A 24,526-nucleotide genomic window follows, 5' to 3' on the forward strand; every position below is an offset into this window, starting at 1 on the left:
ACTGCTCAAGATGCTCGTGAACAGAGAAACTTTTACGCTTTTTTGCTTGTGTGGAATAGATCAGTGACAACGTTAACGGTATGGTAGTGATATGCACAACCCACATCTATAAATATACCACAGAGTAATGCAGCACACTGCAGACACTGCTATTTCTGAAAGAAATTACACCATAGTAGGTGAGATATAGGTCCTATGTATTTCTCACCATGTGTTTTAGTGAAAATGCTGTGTTAATGTATAGGATAGCTCGGATGTCCATTTAGCTATTGATTTTGTCATTGAATTCTAATCTCACATCTTGTAGTGTTTTGCAGTGTCACTCAGACCACGAACCATTTCACTAAGAGCTTTTCTTCTGCACTGCAAGATTGCAGATAAAATGACATGATGACAGAGCTATGATGTGGGTCTCAAAAACCGCAGGTTTAAACACCTCGCTGACAGGAAATGTCAGGCCACCGTCTCAGTTCTCAAAACATCAAGTCTTTGAACATGTTTGACACCTGAATGAACAGATCTCGTGTCACATGCTCATTGGTTCTGGACATCTTAAATTCATCTTGAGCACTCAAGGTTTTAGATGCAAAACAAATTGGATGTTAAATTAATACACATTTTAACACATCCTGCTATATTATGCAAATCAAGCTAATTATGAAACACCCAGAGAAAAAACAAAAAAAAAAAACTTGAGTGTGAATTGAACATCTGTGCTGTTTCTTATTCCCTTTGAAACAAGATTGTATGCAACCATCAGTTATTCATCCTTAGTTTTAGACCTCACATTTTCCTCATGAATTACAGGACAGGAATGAATGTGTGTGTGACATGGTTTGAGCCTCCATTTCCAGTTTTCCAGGTAACTACCACCCTTTTAACCATGTTCCTGACTAAACTGACAAATGCAATGCTAGTGATAGTGACCTAGACTGACCTAGATCTCTTCCTTTCATTTGTTTGTGTGTATGTTTTTGTGATGCATCTCATTATGATGCATTTTGATTGGTCAGTTGCAGTATTCAAATGACATTTCTGACTGACCACCATCCAGCAACTGTTTCCTGTATGGTTGTGGTCACGTTAAATCTCTCTGTGGCCTCTACAAGTAAGGTATAAAAAGTCTTATCAGTATTGTCAATGCAATTCATTTTTTTCTTAATAACTGTATAAATAGGATAAAATACTGTTAGCTGGTCAATTTCTAAAATAAACCTCAGCAGGTTGAGTTTAGTGTTCCTCATTCCTCTCACATAGTAAAATGTTGCATCTATTTTACATTTTTAACTCAAATCATTGTTATGTCCATGTATTTATTTGTTTGGTAAGCAGTAAGATTAATGTACAGTCTGCTTTGTTATTGCAAAATATACTTCCTTCAGGCTTATGCAAGATCACTTTGATCACCCTGACGTGGTTTATTTTGCAATAATGATATTTGTGGCAGTGATGCATGAATAGCCTACTAACAGGTAATTGTGTCAAGTGTTAGTCTGGGTCTCCACAGCCTTATGTAATCTATTGTTTGTAGGCTATAGCATATTTTATTTAACAGCTATGAGAACTGGAACAAAAAAACAAACACATTGATACCTCTGAGGAAAATGATACCTTGAGCTAAACAAATTGGTTTTAAAAAATGGAAGTGTAAACGAAACGCCCTGTGTGAAAGAGTGTGTGTGTGTTTGTGTGTGTGTGTTTGTGTGTGTGTGTGCCCTGGGAGGGGTGCATATGGAACTGATTGGATTGGTTGAGGGAGTGAATTCGACAATAGGAGGAGTCTCATACGACGCTCGAGCGCTATTCTGTTCTTTGCTTTGCCGCTGAGATTCTAATGCAACGGAGCCCAATCAAGATCAGATTATGCCATCTCCCAACTCTTCCTTCCAGAGCACGCGGACCTGAGCACCACATAAACGGCATGGGCACAGACGCAACGCCGCATCGTTATTACCGAAACCTCTTCTTGTAGACAGGAATTGCATTTTCTTCAGTCACTTCAGATGGCAGATCTTGAGCAAGGAGGAGCAGCCTCTCCCCGAGCCCAGCAGCTCTTCTGAACGCGAGGGATCGGATCTGAGAAAGCGCAGGTGTGCCCGGGGTGCTTCCATCTACCCTTGTGCTTCTTTCCGAGGGGAAAGTATCAGGATTACCAGCAGATGTAAATTGAAGGACACTTCTGATAGGTACTGGTGAGGAAGAAGGGGGGAAAGCTGTAAACTGTGAGAGTCGGGAGCTCGCGCGCAAGGCTCAACATATCACTGGATTCTACATTTATACCTCAAGAAAAATGTCATCTCAGACGAAGATCAAGAAGGACAAGGAGATCATTGCGGAGTATGAAACGCAAGTGAAAGGTTTGTATGCTTGCTTTTTAATGAATAGATCTGAGGAGTTTACATAAACATAATTTCACATGGCCTGTAGAGAGATAGGCTACTTAGATGATTTATATTGATCCTATTCATAACCTGCTTCTCTAAATAAACAAAGATTACTTTGTTTTGCACGATTGTGTGCAACATTAAGTAGCTGTAACGTTTATGCATTAAAATTAGTAGCTATTTTATGCCACCAGTACTCATCCATGTTTTTAATTTAACTAGAATCTATTTAGTAAACCATTACTTATTCATTAGATGCTAGTTGCCACAGTTAGTACTTTCTTCCTTACATAGCCTACTAGTAGGCTACTTATTCTTTAGCTAGCTACTAGACATAGCCTAATTATTCTAACAGTGATGTGTAACTAGTCCATTGTTACTGGTAACCCATATTTGCATCTTTGGTTCTGACATCAACTATTTACTTCCAACTAGTACTGTATGTTGTTCCAGTTGCGGTGTTGTCAATCGTAGTAACTATTCTTTTAGTATTAGTGTATTGGATATTTATTAGCTACTAACTACCCCAATAGTTAGCAGGATTGACTTTGCTAGTACTTATTTATTACACACTAGCACATGTTAGAAACTAGTGTGAATTTCTTTTGTAGCATTTTTGATTTTTCTCTAAAGTAGCCATTCTGACTGGTTAGTAATGAGATACGTAATACGTAATGAGATAAGTAATGTTACTAGTAGCAATTTTCATTGATACTTGTGTCTCATAAACAGGACCACAATAATGTCCATATAATGGTTTGGCATTTGTGCATCACTGATTCATTCAGGCTTCTTGCTACCAGTTGTTACTCCAGTCTTTGATTTTGTGTTCGTTTGGCTGAAGTTGCATTGTGCAATAGTTGGGTGGGATGTCCTTGCTGCTTTGTAGCCATCTGTCCCTTCCTCATGTCAAAAATGTGTCCAACAATAACAACATTAATAACTTTGATTCTGTTGACACAGGGTGTCGTGCAGCCACAGGAATGGTTTTATATATTAAAATGAGTTTTATTGCAGTGACTCATGCGCTGTTGCACATAAATTGTAGCTATTACTGGTCTGCACATTAAGTGTTTGTGCACCCATATTGTGCTTTGGTGGAAACGAGAAGCTTGGGTGAGGGTTTTTGTTGCTGGGTAGAATGGTGTATTGTAGTGTCATGCTCTCTGCACAGATGGGTGGAACTTCAAGGCGACCAGCGAGCTTGGTTAATTCTTCTCCTTTGTTTACAGTTTACTGGACCTTTTTGGCAGATCTTGTATTGAGGGGATATAAACAAAGATCTATATATAGTCACTATATATGTAAAGACAAGTATTCTAGTGATCAAGTGAGGATGTTTTAGTTGGTGGTCTGTTGTTGTGAACAAGATGCACAGATGTTATATATTGTACCTGTTTACAAGATACTTTCCCCCTCAATGGACTTGAATGACAGTTGGTGTTTTGACTAAATGTGTCCATTCACAAAGCATTTTAGTGTCTGTAGTGTATATTTATTGTTTGTCAGACTGAGCTTTTCAGTGTTTAGAAACTAGCTAGGTTTAGTCTGATCGTTGAGCGTTGCAGAAGCAGTTAATTGATTGGCTACTTGACAATGACGGTGAAGGTTCAAAGGACTCTGGGCACTGAAACGAATGCCTGGATTATTTGTAAACCCCAGAGAAAGGGTGAATAATAACTGAGAATAGTCATTAATTATTAATGGGTAATAGTACATACACTTTACCAGTCGCATCCATTTAAAATGAGTTTGCTTATGCAGCATAGCGGGGTTTGGTCATTTCTCCCAGTTTGCTTTATTAATATTCAGCATTTAAAACTGGCCGTCCTGAATTGCTGGGATTAAGTGTAATGTGATGCACACTGAATCTGGTGGGATTTACAAAGTCTGTTCTCTCTACTCAAGGAACCCTTCACACTAAACGTCTCTGATGTGATTCTCGCTTGAGTAGCTTTTGTTAAAAGAGAGTCTTGCCCCTCAGTGTTTGAGAAGGCCACATGGCTCTAAAGCACAGAGGGGCCCGTTCCATACTTTGGATTTACATAACTGTTGTGATCTATAATACTGCCACTCTCTTTTTGAACAAATGCCATTAATATTAATATGTGGACCAGCCCTTCCCCCGTCTGGAAATAAATTGTACCAAAGAATTTAGAAAATGCCAGATGATGTATAAATCCAGCTGGATTTGCTAATATTAGTTGTTGTAATATATTTTAATTTAATAGTAAAGTTGATGGTGATAATAATAATAATGGTAATTTTTTATTAAACAACATAATTTAGGAAATTTTATATATTTTTATTAAATAATTGTTCATATTTAATAAACATTTTATTATATGTTATTAATACAAATATGTTATTATAGTATAATGTATTTTATAATACATTACTACTATTATTATTCTCCACCGAAATGCTCCATTTTATAGATATTTCTTATAAAGTATTTAATTTTGTTCCAGGTATTGGTTTGGTACTGTGTTTGGTTCTGGTAACGCGTGTAGTTTGGTGATCTTTGAATTCAGAAGGTCACAGACCATAGTCAGTCTTTGTCAAGTCCAGATCTGGTGGTTGCACAAGGGAGATGTAGTCTGGAATAGTAATGAGCTTTATCTTCAATCATTAGCCTTTTGAGCAGCAAGCTACGAATGACACAGAGTGGCTTGTTAATGCCAGATGGACTCCTATGACACAGACTTATGTTGGGGCTCTGTTAGCTTGTGGCAACCCTTTGATTTCCTGTAACCACAGCAATTTGCCATAGCAGATTGAATGGATAGTAAACAATAGCAATATATTCTTGATGTGGTCAACTATCTTATGTTATATTGATACATTTCTGTGTAACAATCAGTAAAGTATTTGGTGCAAATGACATTTATGCATTTAGCAGACGCTTTTATCCAAAGCGACTTACATTGCATTCAAGTTACAGTTTTTTTTTTTACATTTTTTATCAGCTCTTGCTTTCCCTGGGAATCGAACCCATGACCTTGGCGTTGCTAGCGCCATGCTCTACTATTTGAGCTACAGGAAAGCTCCAAATTTCCATGTATCCACTATAAATTTCTAAAAGACAATAAATTTCCATATATCTACTTTCAAATCACCATTTTCACTAATAAAACTAAATGTGAAACAGTAGTGACATATTCAGATGGTGCCATTTGTCAACAACTCTGGAGCCATTAACACTTACTGCCCTACTGTCTGGCACCTCTCTGTTGATGTAAACCCTAGAGAACGGTGGTGAATTAAAACGTTAAGTGGAAATTCAGAGACGTGAGCTGGTGAAGGGCCGCATATATAATCATCACAGAACATTTCACCTACATAATGTACGAAAAGGAGGTTGGGAACAGCTAAGCAACTTTTAAAAATATTGTGAATTGAAGACACAATGAATTATGTACAAATGAAGATTGAAAAGATGAAGGGTAAAGCAAAATCAAGAACAAAAAAAGAGAATGAGTAAAAAAGAAAGAGGTGGAGTAGTTTAAACTTTGAGGGTGAATCTTTTGAAAGATTACTGCATTATTCCAGTCTTCAGTGTCACATGATCCTTCAGAAATCATTCTAGTAAAATTGAGCACCAAATCAGCATATTAGAATGATTGCATATTAGTAATGGCTGGTGAAAATTCAGCTTTGCCATCACAGAAATAAACACCATTTATAGTCAAAATAGTTATTGTAAACTGTATCATTTTAATTTTTTTGTTTTATTAATCCAGATTAGTGAATAAGACTGAAATTTATCACACGAGTGAGTAAATAATAACATAATGAAATTTTTTTGCAACAAACCTTTTAAGAAAAACCTGTGTAACCTCAAGGGCTGCAAATACTAACGACACATTTCACTGCTCTTTCATGATGTCATATTAGTAATATATTCAGTCCAATTATAGTCCTCATCAATGCATACTACATAGTCAAATCACCACATGAATAACAGAACAGTAATCACCAAATCATCCTGATAACTTCCGTCTCTAGCGTATGAATCCAGCCAGGTAGCAATAACTCACACTGTGACAGAAGTGATTTAAATCTGCAATTCATTATGAGCTTCCTGAAACGGCCCTAAAGAGACCCAACCATCACAAACCAATCACTGCGCAAAAGAGTAGCATAATATGCATGCCGGTGAAATTCCCTTTTAAGATGATAAACAATCCTTATGAGCAGCTGAGAGTAAATTAACATAAACCTGCCTACTCGCCTCCCTGCTCATGCATGTTTTCCACGTGGAACCTTGCTTAATTAAACAGAAGCATTCTGCCCCTGACACATGCACATGCAAATTGCATAATTAATGTTTTGAAATTCACAGGAGACTTTCAAGCTGTCAAAATCAGTACAGAAGAGGGTCAAATGCAAATACACTAAATGTGCTATTTACATGTACTCGACAATCAAATTATTTCACTCATCCAGACCAAAGATCACACTAAATAAGTTTAGACTCAACACAATAAAAAGACACCAAATAGTTCTAATATTAATAACTGTGTTGACAAAGCTCTGAAGGAATCACTCGCGCAAAATGAAATTTTTTTCCCATCATCTTAGGCCGTTGTTCCAACTCTGTATGATATTCTTTCTTCACAAACAGATGATAGGACAGCATGTCCGAGGTTCTAGCTGTTCTTGGAAAGTGGATGGTGATTTGGACTTCTAAGCCCCAAAATGGACAAAAAGCGGCAACAAAGCATCAGGAAAATAGCTGTCACACACTATAATCCAAGTCTTCCGAAGCCATTTAAGAGCTTTCTGTGTAGAATATATTTGCTGAAAATCTTTCATCCTAAAATCACATTCATGTTTGCAGACAACTGGAGCCTTGAGATAGTTCACGCCAGATTCAACATCCGTGATTTCAAATGCTATTGGATCTCATGTGTCTGGTGACCACAAAGAACCAATTTGCACACGTTAACAGTCCCTGGTTACTGTATATTCTATTGTATGAAAAAAGAGCAGCTTGGATATTTTGCTAAACACTTACTTTTGTAATACATAGAAAAGAAAATCATACTGATTTGGAATGACAGTTTTGACTATTTTGCTCCTTGTAAAATCTCTTAGAAGATTTACTTTGGGTGATTTATGAAGCAGAGATATAAAATTAGTAAGAAGTGAAAATGTTACAATAATTGTAAATGTATAGTGTTTACTATACTGCTTTATATAAGAATTATGATTCTTATTTTTTCTTTACCCTTGCATTTATTGATCAGTTTTTAGTCTAGTTTAGTCTAGCACGACACACAACTATATTATGGAATTTAATTATCTAAGAAAATTATACGGAAATGTAATAAAGCTGTCTTTTGTGTATGTGCAAAATTCTATGCAACAAGTTCTACCAGTTTTTTGTTTAATGTTTAGCTCTTTGTCTGAGCTTTCTCAGACTTCTTTTTGTTCTAGTCATTCCAAAGAGCTCAGCTTGAAAGAACATGGGGGTATGTACTAAAAAAACCAGCTTTAACTTGATGAAACAGTTTTATCTTTACCTAAGTGACTTGCTTGTTACCCTCTTTACCAATGAAACAAAATGAAAGATTTGCCCTACAACTTTCCCATGTTGTATTTCCTCAGGTGTTAGATTCTTTTTTGAGTTAAAAATGCATGTTGTTGAATTCCAAGTTGACAGTTTGCGCTTAATAAGCCATGTATGATTCGTTATGGCAGGATGCTCAAAGAATGTGAGATATGACACAGTAGTCAAAGATTGACTGATAGTTTCTCTGAATTGTATGACTGTGGCGAAAAAGCTTTAAAGCGGATTGTTGAATGTTTCAGAAATACAAGAAAAACTTTAGATAAAGTACACCTAGTCTTGGTATTGTAACACTGGGAAACATCTGTGCATGAGTGTCTTTTTTCCATTCCTTTTTATTTTAAATTCTTTTCATCATATGAGGCTTGTAAATTGGTCTACCTGCTCCAGAGCTTAGTTGTAGACCCCATTTGACCATACATCACACAGCAGGAATGTAAATGACAGGTTAATGTGGTCCAGTGGTGGCAGTGATTCATGGTCCTACCACACACAAACACACTCACAGACGAACACACCACTAAATAGGTTATGCAGGGCTGCTTAGTGCCCCAAAGTTATGTGATTCATAGAATGCCCTTCCCATTCACTCTCAATGCAAACAGACAGTGACTATTGCCATAGCAACTAATATTCAATCAAAGCCTTGTGCAAGGATGTCCACTTGACAAAAACAACACTAACCGGTGTATGTATTTATTTATTTTTGAAAATGACTTTCATTTTGTAACCTAATTTAGTTTCATGTTATAGGCTGATTCATACTATCTAAAAAACGTTTTTTTTATTTTTTTTAAATAGTTGCTATCTACAATTAAATTATTTAATATGATATTTCTTATCTATTTTCAAATGATGTTTGTATATTTAATAATAATAAAATAAATAATAATAGAATAATAAAATAAATAATAAATGTTAGAAACTTTTTTTAGGTTACCTGACGAAAATATATTCTTAAAGTATTTAATTGTATTCTTATTATATATGGGTAGGTCTGATGAAGAGCGTCTAAGCTCGAAACGTCACCTGTGGTGAGAACATACATAAATATTTTTCTATTTCTGGAGCTATGGTGTGTCACTTTGATTTTTTTGGTTCATATATGGGTAGTTGACATAAAATACTGTTTAATTTTAATTTAATTTTATAATTATTATTAATCACAGCTTTTATGACCTTTGAATTGAGGGACTTTGGGATATTTGTACTTCAAAATTCATTCGTCACACTGCAGGAGCAATTAAAATGACCTAGCGAAGACAAAAAAGGTGATTAAAATGTTGAAAAGGGAAATGGTGACAATTTCAGGGACCTAGTAATGTATACATTTGGCAAATTATAACCCAACATCTTGATGTGGATTAAAAAAGGAGATAGACACATTATGGATCAACTACTCACAAGTTTTTATTAATTTTTTTAGAAATTGTCTGAGACCCTTAATTTCTGATCAGCTGGTTGCTTATGAATAAATAGTTTTAAGACCCAGCGGATGAGCGCCGGGTAAAGGGCCCCAGAAGTGCACCTCACCTCCGTCCAAGCCGTTCAGCTGCCACACAGCTTTATTTGCATTTAAATAGAGAGGCTCCAATTGGAGAAATAGCTGGAGCTGTAGAATTAGACTTTTTAGTCTTTCCCCTCACGCCGAGGAGCGAAGGATGGGGAGGGTGGATGAGGACTGTTTCCTGCTTGTCCTTTCTCTTTTTCAGTCTTGTCATAATCAGAGTGTCTGTACAGGGAGTGCGTTATGTAATGGGTCGGGGTTTGGCACTGAGGGTCTGCCAGCTTCCCATTGCCTCTTTCAGAAGCGGGGCAGAACTGTCCAAATGCCTCCTGTTCCACCCCAGGACAGGACGTTATTAGTAGTGGTTTGATTTTGCATATGTCTCAGTCACTACATTTGAAATCGAATACTGAATACTGCATAGTAGGTACTACATTTGGTTTGAAACATGCTTCGCGCATAAGTTTCACTATAGGATGTGTGTAGAATTTGAAATAACTGCACAGCAATGTCTGTTCTAGGGATGTAACGATTACCGGTTTGACGATAAATCATGATAAAATTCCCCGCGGTTAGTATTACCGTTTCATATTTTAATTATCATTAAAACCGTATTCGATTACCGTGATTTAAACAACTCGCGATAAATAAATACTGTCCGGCATAAAGCAGAGTTTTCAGTAACAGTCTCACGAGCGCACAGCAGCACAGTAGTTTCGTTCTGAGTGAAAACAGGGCGGAAAAGCTGGGAGGTTTTAAAAGAGTGCTAAGGGAATTATACAAATTAATATATCAATGAATTAATTATATGAATGTACCTCTGAAGGTTCGGACTGTCTTCAGAAACAATTTGATGGCATTTTGTTCTCATCTTCGCTCCATGTAATACCTAAAGGAAGTGTTCGCGGAGTTCACAGGAATCAGCTGTAATTCAGCTTTTCCGTATAAAGCGCCACCTGCTGTCAGAGACTGGATTTACAGACACTTATTTACGTTCAGCCTGTGTGCAGTTTCTGTCTGGCCAAAAAATTGACCAAATTTGCATGACCTGCTGTAAATTTTAACAGGTTGATGAAAAACAAACTTATGTACATTTAAACAATTCATATATGCTATATAGAATTATTTATGGAGCAGGTAAAATACATATAATCATTTATTAATTATCATTTTAATTTAACCCTTTTCTTTAAAGGCTGAAATGTGTGGTCTACCTTTATGTTAAACTTTTTCAAAGCTTTATTTGAACATTTACATTATTTATTTGAACATGCTATTAAACTGGTGTCAGTCAAATTGTCATTTAAAATCCAGACCTCATTGGTAATGTTATTGTTTTAGTGATTATGCAAACAAAAAGTCATTTTATTTGCTGTTTGTTGATTTTTAAGTATGAAACTTGGTGAAGTGATTTATGTTTCGGTACTTTTTGAACATCTCCAGCACATTTTAACAATACCGTGATAATACTGATAACCGTGATAATTTTGGTCACTATAATCGTGATTAGAAATTTTCATACCGTTACATCCCTAGTCTGTTCACACCCAGGCTTAAGAAAAAATTGACATTTGTGTTGGTACTTTGCTATCAAAAGTACCAATTTAAAAATGCAACTTAGAAAACACAGTGTGCAATTATGCAGTTCTAGATTTGGAAATTTAGTTTGCCTCCTAGTGCCAACAAATCTTAGTATGTTTCAAAGATTTGCACATAGTGTTAACCTTGTAAACACTCCAAATCCAAAAAGTTGCATAAAGCAATTCAAAATGAAACTGCAAATTTTTAGACCATTTTTGTGTTCAGTATGCATCAGATGGTTGGGAACAGACAGTGGGTGGTCTGTGGGTGTGCTGTCTGAGTCTGAGTCTGAGTCTGGCATGACCATATTTGCATTGATAAAGCTCAAGCCTCTTGACAAGAAACTCTTTCTTCTTTCACTCCTCCTTTAAACCACTGATCGTGGTAATATGTGTTGGTCATGTGATCTGAGCTTTGTTTTTAGGTCTTTTTGGTTTCTCCTTCAGTCATTTTCCATGAGTTTCCCCCTCTGTGATCTGAGTTAAGGGGAAAGAGCAGGTGGTTTGTGTTTTTGGCAGGGGTCCTTGGCGCCAGGCGGTGTTTTAAAACCTCAGCAGTGGCTAGAGCTCAGTATCTCCTTTATATCACTCTGTTCGCTGGAAAACAGGGTTCCAAATGATCATTGATAAGCTCTCCACAGCCTGAAGGTAGATATAAGGGAACTCAGAGGCTAATTTTGTAAATTGTGTTAGTTTATAGCTGACTAGATAGGACTGCATAAATACGCATAGTTGTCAGTTGTCTCATTTGAGTTTCCCTATTAATAAACTAGACTAGCTTGCTTTCAGAGGTTGTGTGGGCTTTTTCTGGTTGTGGTTGCTGCTAAAGGATGTGTTCTAACACCTTTAGGCTTTGGTTTATGTTTAGTTGGTTTTCCTGTGTCAAAAAAAAAAAGGTTTCTTAATGGCAGACTGAACTTCTATCGGACTGCTTACCATCACTGTTCAGACACCTTCTGACTCTTTCGACACTATTGACTTACTGCATTCTGGATGATCTTCAGAATGAAGAAAGCCAATTGCAGGGATTGTCTGTCTTCTTCAAGGCCATCTATAGCTTCCAGTTGAAATTGAAATCTGTTTAACAGAAAACATCATTACAGGCAGATGACCTTGGAGAAAGTTCTTGGAGCAAAGCTTATCTAGAGCCTCAAATGACAATGACAATGACATTGTCAATGACAACTCATATATACTTTCATTTTTAGGTTTACATTAAATTAACACATTGGTACTGCAAAAAAGTAATCAAAATGTACATGGAAGGCAACAGTAAAAATGATGCCAGAAGGTTAATGGGCAATTTACAAGTGTACATTGATAGTGGGCATAATTAATAAATGACAGTAAACAGGAAAGGCATTATTTATTTCAGTTTTATTTCAGTGCGTTTAATGCTGAAAGAACAGTTCACAGGAAAAATCACCCAAAAAATCTAAATGTACTGATTTCCATTAGTGTTCGATGGAGGAATATATGATCATATGGGATTCAAACAAAATGAGGATATTTAGCAGAATGTCCAGGCTGCGTTTTTGTTGAAGAGAATGGCAATTCATGCTGTCAAGCCCCAAAATTTCCCATTTAGAAGTACTTTGTAAGTCTTCTAAAATTTATAGAGCCTATGTAAAACATCTTGTGTGATGAATGGCAAGCAGCACGTATGCATCATTAATTGGAGTTCGTTAATGTCAACTAAAGCAGAGTTGCATGTCATGGCACTGTAGCTGATGCCCAGCAGGAGTGTTGCTGATACTCATTTTAATTACAGCTTTCCCCTCTCTCCTCAGTAGCATTATTGACTGGACTGTTTTTGTTTTTAAATGTATCTATCGACCAACACGGGAGCATATTTTAGTTTAAGTTAAAGTTCATTGCTGAATTTTTTTGTCAAGATCATTTTGTAAGGCAATTTGTGAATCGACCTCTCTGTTCCGCTTTGCAGGAATATTGATAGTATGAAGCCAGGCTGATGCAGCTAGGAGGCTATTTTTACATTGCAGCTTTCTGGAATCTCTGAGGTAGTCTGCATTATGAAGAACATATTAATCGTATCCTGAATCATTCCATTGTGATGAAATTGCCCCACTGTGCTAGACTGCCTGTTAGCAGCATATGTAATGCTATAGGCATTCTGCCCTAGTCCAGACCTTACTGTTTTTAATGATTTAAACCAGAGTGTCTCAGCTGGGGTTTGCTTCAGGTTCCCATTTTTTTTTCACTGTACAGAAGCAAAATGCTGGTGAATCTACATTTACTTTATTTTGGGTCTTATGTTTATCTTATTTACTTTGGATTGTTTTTCTCATGATTTAAGGATGAGAGGTCATGAGGGCAACCAGTTCATGTTGGCATCTGCTTCATTTGATTTGATATTCATTGTTTTTATATTTATTATTATTTTAATATTAGTTATTGTAACAAAATATATATATAAAAATAATTAATGTCTTAGTTATGCACAATTATATTTAAATTTTTTATTTAACTTTTAACTTCTTCCCACTGCTGTCCACTACCCACCAGTTGAAAACTACTGTTTTAAACCATTCACTTACACGGGTACTAAAAGCAAAGGATTATTTCTGGTTACTAGGACCATAATAAAACTCATCTTTTCCTCATGTATATGTATATATGTATATCTGTTTGTATATGTATATCATCTGTCTTTTTTTATCGCATTTTCTCTATTGTTTTCCGTGTCGAGGTTATTTGGCATTGGATCTGGATTTTTATAGTTAACTAAAACTAAAAATCATTAAAAAAGCATTTTTGTTACTTAAAATAAAATAAATGTTAATTGACATAAAATAGGATATATTTTTTACATTTATTTCAGCTAATTGCCATTTGAAACTAAAAAGAAAAAACAATTAAATAAAAGCTATATAGTCACATATATTGGATTTTTCTTTTTTACAAATGATAAAAACAAACATGAAAATGGAAAATCTAAAATAAAAACTTTATAGTATCTCAGTGATACTAAAATAACACTGCTCTGAATAACACTGTTAACAAATAGGAATGTGTTTAATTGAATTGTACTGACGTGTTTGAGTAATTCAGTATTTACAACCTGTCTTGGTTTACTGTTCTCATGCTATAAAATAATTTTTTAGAGGAAGCACCATATACCTGGTTATTAAAGTTTTAACTGAATAATACAATTCTTCAGTTTGTTGCATTATAGCCAGCATAAAAGGATCTAGATTTGTGTAGATGGCCAATGTTGTTCATGTTCTTTGTCTTTACCCAGATGCTCTTAATCAGCAACTGACATAATTGCAAATGAGCGCTGCAATTTTGACATTTTGTATGGCCAGAGGGAAAAAGGCAAAAAATTTATGCCACACAAGAGGTAGCCAGGAACAAAATAGGTCAGATGATTGTCTTGTCATGTTGCCGTGTGTAAATGTGCACGTGTCATCATCTCAGTGCCCTCCATCTCTCCTCAGACCTTTCCCCAGGAGAATACCCCGTGCGTTGCCGTAGAGACAGTGTACTCTGTGAGTGGAACTGGCATGGAGACAGCTGTGATTGAAGGCCCAGCTCTAAAAGGGACATGTCTCGAGTTCTCTAAAGATGCAGATCATGTAACATAGACACAGGATGCTGATGGTAATACTTCAGCTAGGGAGGAGAAATCAATGCGTTAAATAGATGGGAAGCTGGTGTGTGTGTTTGTGTGTGTGCGTGTGTTTTTGTGTGTGTTCATGTATTTAGTTTGTGTTTTGGAATTGTCTGCTTGGACAAAAACGACAGAATTACATTATCCACATCCTGGACAGCGATATTGCTGCAGTATTGTCTCATGTACCCAATTTCAGTTAATTGATGTCCCAGGCAATCTGCATCAGCCGTGGAGTGCAGATGTTTAATAGACTTTCCTTGTGGAGTTAGGAGGACAATTGCACAAGTTCATGTTCTGGATAGGGCAGGCAATCTAAAGAATGTGCGAGACTCAGGGCCATTTTAACCATTGGGCTAGGCGGGGCTGAAGCCCCAGGGCCCGAGCAAGGAGGGGGCCCGTGATTGGCTGTGGTGTTGATTGACTGGCGCGCCGATAGCCAAAGCCACCACGCCCCCCAATTATTATTGAGCTTTTCCATGAATTTCATGCATTACCATCTGAGATTGAAGCGTTTACCAATGATTGAATTTAGTTTACCAATCAAATGCATTTATTAGGGCCCGAGCACCGGTGGTGCGAGGACCCTCTTGGATCTTCTCTGTTTTTAGGGCCCAAGCCAGTAAGGCGCCGGGCCCTATTGATTTCCTTAGGATTATTTTTATTTTTTTCTTGTTTTTCTAAGGATTATTATTAGGGCCCAAGCCAGTAAGGCGCAGGGCCCTCTTGTTTTTCTAAGGATTATTATTATTATTTATTTTTATTTATTTGAAAACTTTTGAACAGGATGAAGGTGACCACATTTTTCTTATTTTGTAGAAATATAATTTTTTTTGTTTTCCATATAGTACTGCCCTTCGGAAGCTACAGAAGATACTTGCATGTTTCCCGGAAGACAAATTAAGTACAATTTACCTTGATCTTCAAATAAAAAAAAAAATTCACCCCACGGCTCTTAATGCATCGTGTTTCCTTCAGGAGCATCAGTGAATGTTTGAACCTTTTTTTTAATAGTTGTGTTTGAGTCCCTCAACTGTCCTCAGTGTGAAAAGGTGGATCTCATAATCATACAGTCACTGTTGGAAAGGGTTAAAATATGCAAAAGATGCTGGAAAACTGAAGATTCTGCAGGACCTGGAGGATTTTTTATGAAGAACAGTGGTCAGTTTAACTGTTCAGAACAATCAAGAGACTCATGAACAACCATCACAAAACAAAAAAACTGTTGTAGATCATCCAGGTAACCACACACAGTAATCAAGAACCAAGGGTTCCCAAACTTTTGAATGGGGTTATTTTAAATTTGTTTTTTTTTTATTTGTCTTGTGGACTATATGTAAACATCTTTTATGGAAAATATCTTACTCAGGACAGTACTAAATAAAAAACAACATGCGTTTTGTATGATCTCTCTTATTTTGTTAAAATTATTCCCATTTTCACAAATTCTGCAAGGGGTTCCCAAACTTTCGCATGCAACTGTACTTACTGTTCATGTTAATTCATATAGTTAATGTTAAAAACGGAAACCTTATTGTAAAGTGTTACTAAAGTTTTATATATTGTTCTGTGTGCGTGTGTTTCACAGAGTTGATGGTTTGGATTAACCCTTTAATTGCTGTATCCCTTAAAACCAGACTGCCAGAGGGTTACTGTAATGCATGTGCCTGCTGGGCACCGTTTTCCTGATGCCACCGGGGTGGCGTTTGCACTGACGGCTTGGGCCCGCCATCGCTGCTTGCAGCTATATATATATTTTTTCTTCTCCAAAATGAATCGCATTTTTGAGGGCCTAAACATGCTCGAAAAGTCATGCTCGAAACTTTGCACACGCATCAGAACTGCCGAAAATTTACGTCTGATATAGGTTTCAGAAGTAGGTGTGGCAAAATGGCTCGATGTGCCACCTATTCACTTTCAAGAAAGTGCCCCTTCTGCTACGTTTCACGTACATTCACGAAAATCGGTACACTCTTGTAACACACCAATACCTACAAAAAAGTCTCCTGGTACAAATTTCGAATCCCAACAGGAAGTCGTCAAATTTTGTGTCATTTTTGCCATTTTCAGATGTCGTATTTTAACAAACTCCTCCTAGAGATCAGCACCAAATTTGGTCAGTGTAATCTAAAGGCCTTTGTGATGTTAAATTGCGAAGATCTAGAGTTTTTGTTGAAGGGCGTGTCTGTGGCGGCTTGACAAATTATGATGTTTCGCCATGAAAAACGAAGTTGCTATAACTCAAACATACAATGTCCAATCTGCCCCAAACTTCACATATTTGATAAGACTCCTGTCCCGAACAGATCTACATGACCATATTCAGTTATAGTCATAGCTCCACCTACTGGCAACAGGAAGTGACATGTTTTACTCTGTAACGAACTCCTCCCAGAAATTTAATGACATCAACATAGTATTTGGTCAGTCTAATCTGTTAAATTGCGAAGATCTTGAGTTTTTGGTAAAGGCCGTGTCAATGACGAATTGACAAAGTTCGATGTTTCGCCATGGGAATAGAAGTTGTTGTAACTCAGCCATAAAATGTGCAATCTGCCCCAAACTTCACACGTTTGATAAGAGTCCTGGCCTGAACACATCTAAAGGCCAATATTCAGTTATAATCATAGCGCCACCTGCAATTGGATACGTCATGGTTTACACTAACTCAAACATACTATGTTCAACCTGCACCAAACTTCATGCGTTTGATACAAATGCTGGCCTGAAGACATCTGCATGCCAATATCCAGTTATAGTCATAGCTCCACCAGCTGGCAGCAGGAAGTTTGGCACATTTAAATGACATATTCCTCCTGTATTTATCACTTTAAATGCATATTGCTCACCGTTCGCTGTTTTCCTAAAGCAACCGGATGGCCGTGAGCCCGGGTACGAGGGCCCTTTCATCGCTGCTTGCAGCTTTAATTCTATATTTGACTTTTGAACGATATGTGGGCGTATCTATCAGATGATCACTGCCCAGTATGTCTCCATTCACCTCCACTCTTCACTTCGTTCTGGAGTAATATGGAAATGGTTGCACAAAGAACAATATTCAATAAGTAAAAATGTCAGCAATTCTGAGAGAGAGGGGCTCAAAAAATCAAAAACTCCAAATACAAAGAACAGGGAAAAAAACCTTTTTTTTCATACTATTGCAACTGTCTGATTACCAGTATTGTTCCAAATATATTATTTTGCATTCAACAGCAGAAGGAATCTCATACAGGTTTAGAACAACAACAGAATTTTCATTTTTGGGTGAACTATTCCTCTAAAGCAGCCTAATATAGCTGCTGTTGCCATTTGTGTCAATAATGTAAATCAAACATCAGAAAGAAAATCACTTAATTGATTGAATCACTTTTGTAAAATAAATAAGAGTGAATATATATTGAATATATACAGTGGACACCATTTAGTCTATTTGTACATTTTCTTTATGCATCGTAATATTATTCAGTGCTTTAAGTATTTCAAGTAGGTCGATTTCTTATAATCTTTGTTCTGTTGTAGCCTCATTTGTGACTGTTTACTTGTCTTCAGTAAGCTTATTTTTATTTAGGCTAGTATTATCTTTTGTGATATTGAAATTGGTAACAAAAATTATGAAATTTCAGTGCAGTCTTAATGCGGCCCTGGCGAGACTAATTGGCTTTGGTGAGGAATTATAAAATTGAGTGATTTTATAATTTTTTAAATAACTTCCAACATTTTATCAACATTTTATCTTTGCCACCATCTATCAATGTAATATTACTGTTAAATATAATCTTTGGTAACACTTTAGTTTAAGGACTCAATTCTCACTATTAACTTGCTGATTAGCATGCATATTTGTAGCATATTGTCTGTTTATTGTTACTTATAGAGCACATATTAATGCCTTATTCTGCGTGACCATATTTCAGATCCCTTATTCAAACCTAAACTTAACAACAACCTTACTAACTATTAATAAGCAGCAAATTAGGACTTTACTGAGGCAAAAGTCATAGTTAATAAGTGAGAATTGTGTTTTTTAGTTTTTCATACTTCAAAAAGGAATTATGTTTTCATGTTGTTCATGCCTGATTTTACTCTGATCGACTGATTTTATTATTAATAATAATTATATTAAATGTTCTCTAGATACATACCGTTCAAAAGTTTGGTGTCAGAAAGATTATTTATTTATTGTTTACTAAATGAACACTATTCAGCAAGGGTGCATTACATTGATCAAAAATGACAGTAAAGTCATATATAATATTACAAAATATTTCTAAATCAAATTGATGCTGATCTTTTGAACTGTCTACTCTTAAAATATAAAAATCTTATAATATATAATGGTTTCCACAAAAATATTAAGCATCACAACTTTTTTCAACACTGATAATATTAAGAAATGTTTCTTAAGCATCAAATCAACATATTAGAATGATTTCTGAAAGATCATGTGACACTAAAGACTGGAGTAATGATGCTGAAAATTCAGCTTTGACATCACAAGAATAAATTTACATTTTAAAATTCTATTCAGATATTGACAATTTTTCACAATATTACAGTTTGTAGTACTGTATTTTTATAAAATTCATGGATCCTTGGTGAGCATAAGAGACTTCTTTTAAAAACATTTACAGAACTTACAGACCCCAAATATTTGAATGGTACTGTAGATACTCTGATTATAATGGTGAATATAAAAAACATTAGCTTTCATATAAGCTTTTTTTGTATTGTACTTGTTTTTCTGATTCTGTACTCCATGATAACAGGGTAGTTATGATCTAGCTGTCTGCCCTCATATAACCACCCATCAAAGGTTGTTTGCTCTGAAGAATGATACCACATAAATGATCCGAGGCATTATAGGGCAAATGGCATCATATAAATGCCATCCTGGCAGCCGAATATAATGTATATCAGTCCATTATAAACATATAAACATAAATCTGTGGCCTTTTAAAGCGACTCTAAGAGTTCTGTTTGGCTGATGATGGACTGCAAAGCCCAAGAAGGTTTAAAGCTCAAATGTCACCCATAGTTCTGTTCTCTAGAGTGCTGGATCTTTTCCACAAGAAAGATCCATATCTTGCACCATACGTTGGTTCTCACCTTTTCTTATATTGGGTTAATAAGTTAACTAATTGGCTCATAAGGTCAGGTTTGCTGTCATTAATGAATAGGGCCTTAATAGAGTTGATGGGGGGCTTTATCAGATTCAGTTTGAAGTTAATTGCCTGTGGTGTGTGTTATGTAACCTTCGGTGTGAATTCTGCAAAACTGCTGCAGTGGACTTGCTGTACAGATGGCTGGAGAAAAGGGGTGCTGAGAGGTGGAGCGAGAGAGAAAGAAAGGGAACGGGGAAGGGAAAGAGAACATGTCAAAAATGTAAATATTGTTCGAAAATGACCCCTGCATAACTCATACATTCTGTGTTTGGACTCCTATTGGTAAGCAGTTAGCAGTGATTGGAAAAGATGCTGATTCAGCCACTGTTTGTTACAAGCTACATGTATAATGCATTGGTGGAAAATTGCTGAATAATATGGATTACAGATTTTCCAAGGTGTCTTTGCTTAAATGAATTATTTAAATGGGCTGTGCCCTCGGTTATGAGTCAGATGTTCTTGAAATCTATTAACCTCAGAGAAGACTTTATAACATTTAAGACTAAAATGATGCTGTGAGTCTGTGACACACTGTGGTAATGCTATGCTGTGATATTCAAGATTGGCAACACAAAATGTTTAATTAAAGAAATACTGAAAATCAGACATTAAGTCAGACATTAGCAATCCATTGTACTTTAATAATGTGATATATTTCCTAGTGAAACAGGATGAGAAAAAATGTAGGATGGGGCTTGATTTTATCCATTGGGAATTGTTTGGAGGGAGAACACTTTCTAAATGGATGTTTGTTAGCATCTAATAGCCTGGACGGTCTAAGGGATGTCAGCGGAAAAAAGAGGGCTCTGAACCGGATCAAGGAACGAAAACGAATACCGGAAACGAACAAAAATTTGACCTTAAACAGAACCGGAAACAGGAACTAAATCAAATTTTATAGTTCTGAACAGAATCGAAAATTTGAAATGGCCATTAAATGGTTAATAACGTTATTTTATCGTTCCATTTAATATTTGAAATGTGCTGTCAACCAATCAGGAATTCAGGTAGTACAGACTATGAAAATGTGATGCTGATGCATCCAGAGAGTGAAATGCCCGCCCGTGCTCAGCTGTGAACTCTAGTCGCAATGGCAATGAATTCTGCTACCATCTGTTTTAATGGGAGGTAGCAAAATCTGACAGGGTAGCACAAATCATCAGAACAAATAGAGTTTATCCGACGACAGTGTAAGATGGATTCAACAGATCTTACACACCTGCGGCGCTTCTGTGAACGGAGAAAACACAATAAAACTATAGGCTTACATAAAATATATTTCACGTAAATCATTGACAGATTAACAAAATGAAAGAAAAAAATATATGCCGAGTTAGGCCTACGGTTCATTGTGAGGCATTCCAACTTTCTCGGAAAGGAAAACGAGACGGCAGAAACGGTTTTCTTTATTTTGCGAAAGCTTTTTTACAGTTTTATTTGTTTTGCAATAGCTTGACAGTTTTGAATGATGTCTTGCATCTGTATAACCAACCAGCGTTGGTATGGCCATATCGCGCTGGCGCCTCACGCCCACAAAGACACATATTTTTGCGACATTGCAGCCAGTTCATTATCAAAATAAAATACAGTTAAAGGAACGTGTAAAAAGTTACAGTGCTCCGTTGTCCATCTGTTACGTTCAGCGTGACCACCGCCTCACTGTGCTGTTATTGCCGATGTGAAGGATGATGTTTTACATCGATGAAAGTAAAAGCCAATAAATAATATTTTAGTATACGTCGATAATATGGAAGCATTTGGATTTGTGCCGAGTGAGAGAGGTAGGCATCAGTTTCACCTTTAATTTGTTTTTGGATTGTTTTTTTTATAGCCTTTTATAGCAACCTTAAGTTGAAGAAACTAATAACTGTGTTTATAATGTTATATAATTCTTTTTGTATTTGTGTAAAGAAAACACTGTACTTTATTATTATTATTATAGGCAAAGACAATTAAAAAAATTACGGTATTAACCGTTATTTTGTCTACTCGGACCGGTTTCGGAAAGGTAATAATACAGAGGAATGCAGGAACAGAAACGTTAAAGTATCGATTCTGCTCAGAGTGAACCGATTGACTTTTTTTTTTCGTTTTCAAGCCCTGGCGGAAAAAGAAAATAGTTTCAAAATAAGAGCAAGTTATTCAATTTAGTTTTTAAGATTACAAAAACGGACTTGTTCATCCGTGCTCATCTGTGGTTGAGTATACTTTGAAGCTTTGAAGACCGAAGAAAAGAAAGAAGATGTTTTGAAGAATGTTGGTAACCAGAAAATTGCTTGTAGCCATTGGCTATCATAGTATCGAGAAAAAATACTATGGAAGTCAATGGTAACCAGCCACTGTTTGGTTACCGACATTCTTCAAAATATCTTCTTTTGTGTTCATTAGAAGAAAGAAACTCATATAGGTTTGGATCAACATGAGGGCGAGTAAATGATGACAAAAATGTCATTTTTGGGAGAATTATCCTTTTAATGTTTTGGAAGAAGCCTATACCAATGAATCTTGCCTTCACATGCTTGTTTTAGAAGACAGTGACAAACAGACAATCGGTAAACAACACCCCTTTCTATCATCTGAAATATTTCCTGTGACTACATTTCACTCCTCTCTTTGTCCAAGGCTAGTGTTTGCCCTTTTCCAGCACAGAGAGTGCCTCTCGTCTGAGTCACTGTGTATCTGAAGAGGGTTATTAATGTGTGTAATGAGCGAGAGACTGAGATCTATGGATGAGTAGCACCCACGATAAAAAGATAGAAACTCTTTAATCGAATCTAATAATACACAAATCCACTAGTGGAATGATTTGGAGACAGCGAGGGTTAGAAGGCAGCAGAGACTCAAAGACGGGCTTGTCTGGGAATATAAGTGCATTATGCATGCAAAGACCAGAGAACGGAGAGCTTTCAGTGTCATATGAAATCCACGTCACTGGTATTGTGTTGCAGTAAAACTCTAAGTGTTTATTACTTGGTGGAACCATTTGGTATTGATTTATTTTGCTTGAAAAGGGCCTGAGTCTCCAATTCACCATTGTAAAGAAGTGAATTGAATGAACTCTTGTGCAAATGGTGTGTGGAAGAATTTAGCTTGTTGAGACTGTGAGGGTTTTGTCAGATGATGCTGTATTTTGAAAAAGTTTCTCATAAGCACAACAAAACTTGGCCTAACTGTTTTAAGATTGTTCTGCTGCTTTTCTAAGCAAGACTTTAAAATGGGAAAAACATTTTAGATCTAAGGAGCAGGATATGATATTATTGTGGGTGGAATGGTTTGACTCTTTTAAGTGTCTCATGGGATGGTTGCTAGAACAACCTAGAAACTGCATTGCAATGTGCTAAACCATCAAATGTGGGACTCTTGCATATGCATGAGAAAACACTACTCACATTTACATAAGAAACTTTAAAAATCTTGTTGTGCTATTCAGACGACTGATTGACTAACAGTTTTATTGTTCCCAGATGGATTCTGCAGACCTTTTTTCTGTGCTGATTTTTTGGAGAAAAACTGCTGAATGGATTTCAGCGTGGTAAAATGTGTTAAACAGAGATCAGGAAACTGCAGTCTTGATGGCAGCTGAAAGCATGATCAAATTAGCCATGATATTTAATAAAGGAACAGACTGAATGAACTGTGAATGGTGGGTGTTCATATTCTGCAGAAATCCAGGGAGATTTCTGAAAGATTCTGGATCACATAACTCCTCAAATCTGGGAGAAAATACAAACTACTTCAGAACAAATTACCTGCAGTTTTAAGTGGTGTACAAATGATCCCTATTTTTTCCAGACTGCTGTTTTATTCTTATTTCATTGAAATGAGATTGCGACTGTTCTCCAACTGAGACTAAATATTAATGTATTGAGTTACATTTTTGAAATGAGCCAATTAAAAAACTTTACCACAAATTATGTTACGCAATCAGTTAATTAATTGATTTGATTACTCAGCCAAGTGTTTGTGCTTTTTCCAACACTACAGTTCAAAAGTTTCTGCTCAAAGATTTTTTTAATTAATGATCTTATTCAGCAAGGATGCATTAAACTGATCAAATATGACAGTAAAGAAAATTCAGCTTTGCCACCACAGAAATAAATAACATTTTAAAATGTATTAAAATATGAAACAGGTATTTGAAACTGTATTTCTTAATATTACTGTATACTGTATTTTTGATCAAATGAATGCAGCCTTGGTTAACATGACAGATTTGTACAGACCACCGGGGTTTCTGGAGACCACAATTTGAGAACCACAGTTTTAGACCAACACCTACTGAGGGCACGTCTTGTGAGATTTAATTACAAAGAACAATTCAGGAATCTCTATAATACTCTATTTCTAGTTCCTCCATATAGACAAATGGACCCAAGGCTCAGATGGCAATGGTTTGGGGGGAGGGGAAGCAAATGACGCACAGCATATAAGATAATTGATAATTGTAGTGTAAGATAATTGATAGTATCTTGATAGATAGTATCTGTTAGAAAACCTTTAAATTAAAGGTTAAGCTAGTTGCCTGTATAATTAGATGATCTTTTGTGTATTTTTGGCTCTTGACCCTACTTTTCATATGCTCTATAATAGGGATCCATCATCTCTATTTATTCAGATGGCTTAGTCATCACAGCTTGCTAATATGAGAGACAGGCTATTTATTTTCATTGAAATCAGATGGTCT

At 36.2% G+C, this 24,526-nt stretch overlaps 1 protein-coding gene across 1 annotated transcript in view; it reads left to right on the forward strand.

Moving 5' to 3' along the window:
• Window positions 1–1,822: 1,822 nt before the first annotated feature.
• LOC306878821 (SLIT-ROBO Rho GTPase-activating protein 3-like) overlaps window positions 1,823–24,526 on the forward strand; it is a 93,934-nt gene continuing 71,230 nt past the window's right edge. The window contains exon 1 of the mRNA XM_079431367.1: window positions 1,823–2,357. Within this exon, the coding sequence (XP_079287493.1) occupies window positions 2,291–2,357 (67 nt within the window). The 5' untranslated portion in view covers window positions 1,823–2,290. The remainder of the gene's footprint in view (window positions 2,358–24,526) is intronic.

Source organism: Barbus barbus, assembly GCF_936440315.1.
Source record: "Barbus barbus genome assembly, chromosome: 13".
NCBI classification, from domain to species: Eukaryota; Metazoa; Chordata; class Actinopteri; order Cypriniformes; family Cyprinidae; genus Barbus; species Barbus barbus.